This window comes from Lissotriton helveticus, chromosome 8 (genome assembly GCF_964261635.1).
Source record: "Lissotriton helveticus chromosome 8, aLisHel1.1, whole genome shotgun sequence".
NCBI classification, from domain to species: domain Eukaryota; kingdom Metazoa; phylum Chordata; class Amphibia; order Caudata; family Salamandridae; genus Lissotriton; species Lissotriton helveticus.
Window position 1 is genome coordinate 21,206,151 of NC_136069.1, and position 10,190 is coordinate 21,216,340.

The following is a 10,190-nucleotide window of genomic DNA, read 5'->3' on the forward strand; positions in this document are numbered from 1 at the left end:
CTCATGGAGTGTCTGAACCCTCAAGGAGGTTGTCCTCTCCTCCTATGGAATCCCCAGCTTCTCCAGGATCATCATCAACAACTGTGCGTACAGCCCAGACTAAGACTGGCTCTCTGGTGTCTTCTCACACAGTCTCTGTGACTTCTGCCATTTCAAGCTCTTCGGTGACTGTATCTACATCTGCCATTACCTCACCTATTGTTTCAGCTAAGATTTCCTCTAAGAAATCTTCAGGGACTAAGGACGAAAAATCATCGTCGACGGCCATTGCATCGACGACGATACCTTCGTCGACGAAGTCATCGACTAAAAAAGTCCTGCCGATGTCGAAATCAATGTCGACAAAGAGCCCGTCGACGACGAAGATCTCGTCGACAAAGTGCCCGACGACGAAGACCCCCATCGACAACGAAGACCCCCATCGACAACGAAGACCCCCATCGACAACGAAGACCCCCATCGACAACGAAGACCCCCATCGACAACGAAGACCCCCATCGACAACGAAGACCCCCATCGACAACGAAGACCCCCTCGACAACGAAGACCCCGTCGACGAAGAGTTCATCCATAGTACCACCGTCGACCCCATCGATGATCCCATCGACGACGAGCTAGTCGACGGCGCTTCCACCATTAAGCCAGCCGCCCTCAGCGCAGCTTGTTAAGACACCTAAATCTTCAAGGAGTTCGGCTATCACCAAACCTCCGCCAACAAGACCCCGGCCTGTTCCACCTCAGGTGTCTCATGTCTCACCTGTGGCCTATACACATTTTCAGCTGAAGACCTATCATAGGCAGGACTACTCTAATATTTCCCCTCTGTTGCCATCGCCGATCTTAGAGTCTTATGTGGAGGAAGAGGAATCTGAGGAGGATGACGGAGATAATGAAGGTCCCTTTGGAATTGCTCGCCATCCATCTGAATTGCACATAAAATGCCAGGATGAGGACAACGAAGAGGATATGCAAGAACATTTCTACCAAGTGGAGTTGTCTACACCTTTCTATAGACAACCATACAAACCTCCACATTCGGAGGAGCCAAGTCATCTCCCTCCTACTTTGATACAGGATTTGCAAGCCATGTTGGCAGGCTATCGCCAGAGGTTCCCACCTACACCATCCACGCAAAGTGTACCTCCGGTACCAGCGGACGTACCTGCACCTCCTCCACCGCAACCTCCAGTGTCACCAAGACACACTGAAGAACCCGCGCCACAAGGAGATCAGGATACTTCCTCCTCGGATGAAGATGGAAGAGAGGAAGGTGAACTGCCTCAAGACAACACGCCTACGGATCCATGGGATGATGACGTAATACCCATGCCTTCACCTCCTTTGCCACAACCCTCTGATTCTCCGCTGGAGGACATTGGAGGCTTTCATAATATCATGCAAAAGGCTGCTACAAGGTTTGAACTGCCAGTTACCATTGAGCAGTAGGACTGGTTTTTACATGATTTTAAAGAGGGGTATAGGAGGATCACAAGGGCCATACCCATTATAGACTTCATTTGGCAGGAAGGACTAAAGATTATGAAGACACCCGCTTCTATCCCTGCAGTCCTTCCTCGTATAGAGAAAAAGTACAAAGCACCACCAGACACTCCATCCTGTTTGGTGGGTCACCCACGTCCGGACTCTGTGATATCTCAAGCCGCTCAACAGAGGTCCAAGAATCCGTCCACTCCAATCTCAACACCGCCGGATAAAGAAGGCAGAAGATTGGACCTAATAGGCAAGAAGTTTTCCATCAACGCTGCATCCTCTTATCAAGGCAGCAAATTCTCTTGCGATTCTTGCCCGCTATGACCGACAGATGTGGTCGGAGCTGTCTGAATTCCTGGAGTTGATACCGGAGGACTGTCAACAAGAGGCACGTAAGATACTGCTTGAAGGAGAAAGAGCAGCTTCAGAAATAATAGATTGTGCCCTGGACATTGCGAATACTAATTTCTGTCAGTTACCGGGTGCTGCGGTGCTCAGACGCCAAGGCTGGCTTAGAGCAACCTCCTTCAGACCTGAGGTTCAAACAAAAATCCTCGATATGGCTTATGATGGGGACTCGCTCTTCGGTAAGCATATAGATGACGCCTTGCTTGCCATCTAAACTGATACTGATACCGCAAAATCGCTTGGTACTCTACAGTACAAGAGAGGTTCTTTTAGAGGAGCAAGAGGTCGTGGCTTTTCTTCTAGAGGAAGTTACCATAACCAACAGAACCGGCAATACCAATCACAGTACAAGCAACCGTATTACCAGTCATCATATCGTCAGTCTACCTCCAATAATTTCTCTCGTCCGGGAGGAAGACGAAGAGCAAACAATCAAGGACGAGATTCAAACAAGCGTCAATGAGTTTTGCCGGACGCCAGTCCAACATCCTTTCCTCCCTGTGGGCGCGAAGATCTCTGCATTTTACTTTCAATGGCGGAACATCACATCGGACTGGTGGGTCCTAGAATTAGTGGAAAAAGGGCACACTTTGGAATTCCTAAAGAAACCACCTACGACTCCGCCCAAGGGTCCCCCTCCCCCTCGTCTTCACTTATTGTTTAAAGAGGCCTTAAACATGTTTCGCAAGAATGCGATAGAGAAGGTTCCAATCTCGCAGAAGGGAAGAGGATTTTACTCTCGCTTCTTCCTGATAAAGAAGAAATCGGGAGAGTGGCGCCCGATTCTGGATCTGCGCAGGCTCAACAAATTCTTGAAGAAACAGAGTTTTCGCATGGTGACATTGGCAGATGTGCTCAATTGTCTCAACAAAGGCATTTTATGGCTTCTCTGGACTTGGAAGACGCCTACTTCCATATCCCTATACACCCCAAACATCGCAAATACCTCAGATTCACAGTGGCTGGCGTCCAATTTCAATTCAAGGTGCTTCCATTCGGGCTAAAGTTGGCACCAAGAATATTTACAAAATGCTTGGCCCCAGTTTCTGCAGCGTTGAGGTCCCAGGGAATACAGGTCTTCCTGTACCTCGACGATTAGTTGCTCAAAGGACCATCGAAAAAGATCACAAGACAAACGGTCAAAAGCTCCCTGTGTCTATTCTCAAGTTTGGGCCTCACTCTAAATGCGAAAAAGTCACAATTACAGCCCCAACAGGTATTAACCTTTCTGGGAGCCTCTCTGGACACTCGAAAGTGCAATGCATTCTTGTCTCAGGAGTGTCAGGACAGACTTCGAAGACTGACAAAGCAGATCTCAGCAATAAAGTCACTTTCTGTCCGGTCGTATGCGTCTCTTCTAGGGATGTGTTCTTCAGCAATCAACCTAGTTCCCTTTGCAAGACTCCGGATGAGGCCGCTGTAGGAGGGATTACAACAACAATGGCAACAACTAGAAGGATCTTTCGACGATCGCATAAAGGTGACACCCAGAATGAGGCAAGCTCTCCAGTGGTGGTCGAAAGAAAGCAATCTGTCTCCGGGCCTCAAATTTCTTCAGGCTATCCCGGAATTCGTTCTGACTACAGATGCATCAATGGAGGGATGGGGAGGTCATCTTCAGGACCTCCAGATTCAAGGCCGATGGTCTCATCAATATCGGCAGAAGCACATCAACAGTCTCGAATTAAGAGCCATTTTCCTTTCTCTGCAAGCGTTCCTTCCGAGAATTGCAAACTCATCAGTACTGGTGCGTACGGACAATACCACCAGCATGTTTTACATAAACAAGCAAGGGGGAACGAGATCTCTATCCCTATCGCAGAAAGCTCATGTGAAGGGGTTCAAAACTCCTTAGCCGACAACCTCAGCAGATCCCTCACAGGTTGCCACGAATGGGAGCTATAACAAGAACAGGTGAACAGAATCTTTCAAAGTTGGGGCACACCAACTCTAGATCTGTTTGCGACAAGACAAAACAGCAAATGCCTGTTCTACGGCAGCAGATTTCCACAACTGGGGTCGAGGGAATGCCCTGTCCATGAGATGGTCAGGAATCTATGCATACGCTTTTCCCCCGATACCGCTAATACCAAGGATTCTGCAGAAGATGAAGAGGGAACATTGCACTCTTCTCCTCATTGCTCCCCGCTGGCCGAGGCAGTACTGGTTCCAAGAACTGCTCCTGTTTTCTCGACAACCTCCAATTCGTCTCAAACCGACTTTTTCCATGCTGTCAAGGGAAGGAGGTCAGATTCTGCACCCGGATCCTCAATCGCTGCACTTGCACGCATGGCTCCTGACTTTTAGAGTTTAAAGATCTCCAAATCTCTGAAGACTGTAGAGCAATTCTGTCTCAAGCCCATGCTCGGAGTACTATCAGAACGTACCATTTCAAATGGAAACGCTTTTGTTGCTGGTGCGAAGCAAATAATATTCATCCTCTTCAAGCTCCCCCTGAGGATATTCTACCTTACTTACTTTCTCTAGCCAAGGCGGGTCTGGTATTCTCCTCTATTAAGGTATCCCGATTCAGAAGAAGTTCGAACAAGCCTTCACTATGTTCATCTTCACTGATAAAACAATTTCTCAAAGGATTGTTTCGAGCCTTTCCTCCAATTCGACTTCCGCCTCCTGAATGGGACCTCAATATTGTCTTGTCCCAATTAATGAGGAGACCGTTCGAGCCTATCCATAGAGCTGAACTGAAATTCTTAACCTGGAAAGTGGCTATTTTACTAGCTCTCACTTCAGCCCGGAGGGTTAGTGAAATTCAGGCTTTCACCATTTCAGAACCTTTCCTACATTTCTCAAAGGATTATGTCACATTGAGAACCAATCCGAAATTCATTCCAAAGGTACCGTCTCAATTTCACTTAAAACTGCCGGTAAAGTTGAAGACCTTTTTCCCGGATCCTGTCACACCGGCAGAAAAGGCCCTCCACTCTCTTGATGTCAAACGATGTCTAAAGTTTTACCTTCAACAAACTAAGGACATAAGAAAATCTGACCAGCTATTTGTTGATTATGGACAGGTCACGCTAGGACAAGCTGTAACTAAAGCAACTATAGCTAGATGGTTATCCTCAGTGATACAATTCTGTCATGGAAAGGCTAATAGACCTTTAGTCAGAAAGGTCAGAGCGCATTCCACCAGAATGATGTCGGCGTTGACAGCTTTATTTGCTGGAGTCACGCTGGGGAACATTTGCCGAGCTGCTACATGGAAGAGTGTCCATACTTTTACAAGTCACTACTGTTTGCAGTCGGCATTACAGGATGATACAGCAGTTGGAGAGGCGGTGCTGCAGCATCTTCTTCATTAAGGTTAGACTTTTCAAAGGTCTCTTACATTATAATGATGTTATGTAAATATGTATGATTTACTGTAATGTTCTGTTTATCAAATGCTGTCTTTATTATGAACGATGGTATAAGAAGGTTCTTCTGCATATGTGTATACTTACATTTTAGTGCTCTATAACCTTCCGGTTGTGTTAATGTTAATGTTAATGTTAAATGAACTTGTACCGCGCACAGCTGCCCCAGCCAAGGGGCGTCCCGGCGCTTGCTGTAAGAAGTGTGTCAGTAAAGAGTGATAGTGTGTGGGGGATATGTACAATTATGGTTTGTCTCCCACCTTCCTCTAACAACAGACATGATGTCACTGCTTGCTATTCGGATTCAGGCATGTGAATCTATGAAAGATACCCCAATACTGGATAAGAAAACAAGTTACTTACCGGTAACTACAGTTATCCAGTATTGGTATCTTTCATAGATTCACATGCACCCACCCTCCTCCCCGGCAGGGCAGTTCTTTATTAGGGATACATACTTCTCACTTGTGCTGGGAAAATCTGAGGAGAACTGCCTCGGTTGGGAAGGTTCTAGAGGGTGCTGTCAGCTGATTGGTTGGGACTACTTTTCAGTTCTTTTTACATAATGAGGTAGATAGGCTGCTAAGTTTTGGGCCTATAGTCTTTTCAGCCTACTACAAATAATTTTCTACGGCACTGCTATTGTATATATTATTACAGTGGGACTCCCGCCTCTACGACGGGGAATGATTCAGGCATGTGAATCTATGAAAGACACCAATACTGGATAACTGTAGTTACAGGTAAGTAACTTGTTTTCTTATCATTAATGAAAATGTTTTTTTTCCATTGCCAGTTTTTGTGTCTTTCTAGCTCTTTTATGGTAATTTTATTAACTGTCTTCCTGTCTGTATTTTATATCATGTATATAAGTTTATGGCTTTAACGGCCGAAATAAAGGTAATTGAATAAATATTAGTGCTGGTAAAGCACCGTTATTAGTGCATTATTATTGTTTTTAACATAGATTGCATGTAATTGTAAAAGATGCAAATTTTTCACAACATTGAAATGTGTGGTGTTTTAGGTTTGCAAAATCAAGTGCAGTGTCCTTTTTGGTGTGTCTTTACAGTACACTAATGTTTAGCATACACCCCAAAGAAGATACCAAGAAGGTGGTATGGTTATCAGCAGATGAATTTTTTGAGGATTGTTTCTTGTGTGAGGCCTTGATAAAGGGACATCTGTTTTACTAAGAATATTTTGTTTTACAGACAGCTGGATTGAAAATGACAACCTCTCTCTGGATAAGAACTTGGACGATCAAGCTGATAGCAGCAGCATCAAAAGTCGAGGCAGTATCCACTCTGCTACTAGTGGGGAGCAGAAGGGCCTCCCCATGCCCCGGCTGCAGGCCTTCTCTCCCGGGCAGGTCAGCAACTCCAGTGTGGGCATGCAAGTGCTAGTCATCCCCAGCAAGGACGACCACGTGCTGGAGGTGAATGTCACATGACTGCGCCTGTTCTGTAATTGACAAACATTTGATGCTGGATAATATGAAATGCACTTTAAAGGACCCACACCTGACTGTCCTGCATCCTAACAATGTATCTCTTCGACGGATTTGCTCCATGCTCCTCTCTCCCTCTAATACGGAACTGATGGAGGCACATCCGGCCATTGCTTGTACTATATGCTCATCGTGACCTGTACGTGGAAACGGTCCAAAGCCTGGAGCATCCTGCCATGTCTACTTAATCATACAACATGGCCTGTGCGTGTGGCAGTGGTGCAGAGCCCGTAGCATCCAGCCATCATCTGCACTTAATCCGACATCACAACCATCAATTGGCAGCGGTCCAATTCCTAGACCCTCCAGCCATCGTCTCTACTTCATCATTCATCATGGCCTGCTTGGGGCAGTGGTCCTATGCCTGGACCATCAAGTGTTGGTCTCTATTTCATCATGGTCTGCTTGTGGCAGTGGTCCAATGCCTGGAGCATCAAGTCTACGTCTCTACTTCATCAATCATCATGGCCTGCTTGTGGCAGTGGTCCTATGCCTGGAGCATCAAGTTTTCGTCTCTACTTAATCATGCATCATGACTTGCGTTTGACAGCTGTCCTACTTTTGTTTACGACTTGTCTCATTTGGGGTGGGTGGTGGTAAGCTTATGATGGGCAGATGTTGCAGTTTCATGGTCCATCCTTGGGTAATGTGTTTGTCAATGAAACTCAAGTTGCTCAAAGTGAACTCTGCCTTCTGCCGTTGATGGCATACTCCACTCGCCGCAATTGAACTCAAGGGTTCGTTACACATTCTTCACTGGCAGGAAACTCCTGTAGGATAATTGCAAGTGTCTTTTAGGTCTAAACTGATACAGTTTGGCGAAACAGCAGCACAACGGAAGGAATACTCATAGACCATACCTATCCCTGCCTAAGACAGTAATGAAAGTTACATGGACTAGTACCTAACCTCTTTACTAGACTCCTCTAAAGTCCAGATTTGCAAGCAATTACTCTGGTGAGAATGAATGTCCTAGTATCCCTTATCTAGCCTCTAACTAGAGAGCTCCAAAGAATATACTGACACTCACTCCCCCACCTATGCCAACTGACAAGGATTGGGAGGAATTTCCTAGCTCTCTTCTTTAACAACTGCAGATATATCAGGAAATGTATCAGAAACCGGTCTACCCACAGTAAAAGCGGTCTGTGAACAGGGCTTCCTTAAAAGCATAATCTGTGGGTGGGAAAGTGTTCTAGAAGCGAGCCAGCATCATGATCTGTGGCTGGAAAGTAATGTTCCAGAAGTGTACCCTAGACTCAAACGAGACTAAAGGAGAAACCTCGTTTTAAGGACCACGTTTCTTAACTCGCAGTCTGACTTGTGGTGGGAAATTAATGTTCCTAAAACCCCTCAGTGAAATGGAGATAGGTTCAGCATGAAGTCTGTTCACATGTAGAAGGAAATGTTTCAGAAGGGCTTCCTTATCTGGAGCTGGGCATTGCCTGCAGGCAAAGGTGAGAGTTGAATGTTCCTAATCCCCCAGAGGTTAACTGGCCTTGCCTACAGCCAGGTGAGAGTGGAATGGTATAAAAGTTATCAGTAGTTAACTGGCCTAGCCTGCAGCCAGGTGAGGGAGTAGAGGGGTCTAAAAGATCTCTGAAGTCAAGTGACCTAGCCTGCAGCTAAATGTGAGTGTTTAATGTTAGAAAACCTCACATAAGCGAACTTGCCTAGCCTCCATGAATATTCTAAAACATTGCTGTAAAGTATTACACTAGGTCTGCAGCCATATGAAAGGCTAGAATGTTCTCGAAGCTAACAAAAGTGAACTAACTTAGCCTGCAGCCTAAACGAGAGTGTTGAATCTTCTAAACCATCAAAAAGTGACCTAGCCTAGCCTGCAACCAGGAGCGAGTGGAATGTTCTGGAAGCTCACAGTAGTGCTTTGGACCTAGCCTGTTGCCATATGAGAGGGTAAAGTGTTCTAGAAGCTCACAGAAGTGAACTGGGCCAGCCTGTGGTGCAATAGAGAGGGTAGGCTATTGTAAAAGTTCACAGAAGTCAACTGGGTCTAAACTGGTTCTAGATGAGGGGGAGCCTTTTGTAAAATTTCACAGACGTGAGCAGGCCTACCTTACAGCTAGTTGAGAGGGTAGAAGCATCTCAAAGATTAGAGGTTACCTGGACCTATCCTGCAGCCAGATGGGGGTAGATTGTGCTAGCAGCTCAAAAGAGTGAAATGGCCTAACCCCCAGCCAGATGAGAGGGTAGAATGTTCAAGAAGCTCACAGAAATGAACTAGCCTAGCTTGCAGCCAGATGAGGGGTTAATAGAGAATATTCTAGAAGATCTCTGAAACCAGCTGTGCCGTCAATGAAAGGTGTCCATGAATGCTGCAGAAGCTTCTCTGTAGATGGGAGCGTAGAAGAGTGTGAAATGTGGTGAGCATAGGACGATGCGTTAAAGCTCCACTCTGTAGGAAGAGGTTGATTCAACCAGTTTCGACCACAGGAGACTAGGGATCATTCCAGAAGTACGTATAGGAGCAGGCTTGAGCCCAGATGTGCTTGTGTGGGATGTCCCTGGATACTTTGTGCAGATAGATCTTGAATGATCGCGTGGTTGGAAGAGGGTGGAAGGTTAACTGGAAGCCCCTAAGCAGTCAGTTTGGCTCAACTTGCAGTTCTGCCAGAGAGTGGGACAGAATGTTCCAGAGTATTTCTGTAGCCAGACCTGGGCGCAGCTGCAAGTTTATCACAGGATGTGGGTGGAGTTTAATAGAGGTCATGTGCAGTCAGAGCTGGGATCAGACTGCAGTGCTCCTGAGCAGGGTAAAATGTCCACTGTAGTCCAATCTGACTAATGCTGTGTGTTTATGATTCATGACCTCCCTGGAGCAATTCACTTGTACTTTCATGGATGTGGTAAGTGTGATGTTCCTGGCAGGAAAGGAAGCCCCTCTCTGGCCAGGAGACGAGAGGTGTCTGGCATGGGGGAACCCTTCTACTCCTTGTGTTATCATGCCTTGGACAGTCGTCAAGGGACCCATGGACACAGCATCCGATGGAAACGACCTCAGCACCTGGACTGAGGACAATTCATAAGGATGAAAATGGCAAAAGTGTTAAATGTTTTAAATATTTCCTTGCTCCAAGTCCCTTTCCAAGCCTAGTCTTAAAGATATGGAAAATGTACTGGTAAAGTCTTGACTGGAAACCATTTGGTCTGTGTGTCTGTAATTCTTCCAACTGTTGCAAGGGCTCCGGTAGGACTGAGGCCCAAGACCGTTCACTAAGAAGGTAATTCGGTAGTGCTTAATATGTTTAAAAAGAAAAAGGGCGAGGTTTTCGTCGGGAGGCCACTGCAGCTTTCACCACACATTGCCCCCCAACAAAACTACTAACCATCAGAGACCTACAAATGTGACAATTCAGACTATTCATGGCTTGGGCGAATATAAG

The 10,190-nt window shown here is 46.1% G+C and overlaps 1 protein-coding gene across 2 annotated transcripts in view; it reads left to right on the top strand.

The window, feature by feature from the left end:
* The window catches only part of TRAPPC10 (trafficking protein particle complex subunit 10), a 316,755-nt gene extending 306,807 nt beyond the window's left edge, over window positions 1-9,948 (top strand). Inside the window, exons 23-24 of one of the 2 annotated variants that reach the window (XR_013599693.1) lie at window positions 6,491-7,162; window positions 7,225-9,948. Coding sequence is in view for 1 of the 2 variants with exons in the window: in XM_078656407.1 (XP_078512533.1) it covers window positions 6,491-6,729 (239 nt within the window). In the remaining variant the exon portion in view is untranslated. Of the gene's footprint in view, window positions 1-6,490 lie in introns of both variants that reach the window. The other variant, XM_078656407.1, reaches the window with a different exon arrangement.
* The last annotated feature ends 242 nt before the right edge of the window (window positions 9,949-10,190 follow it).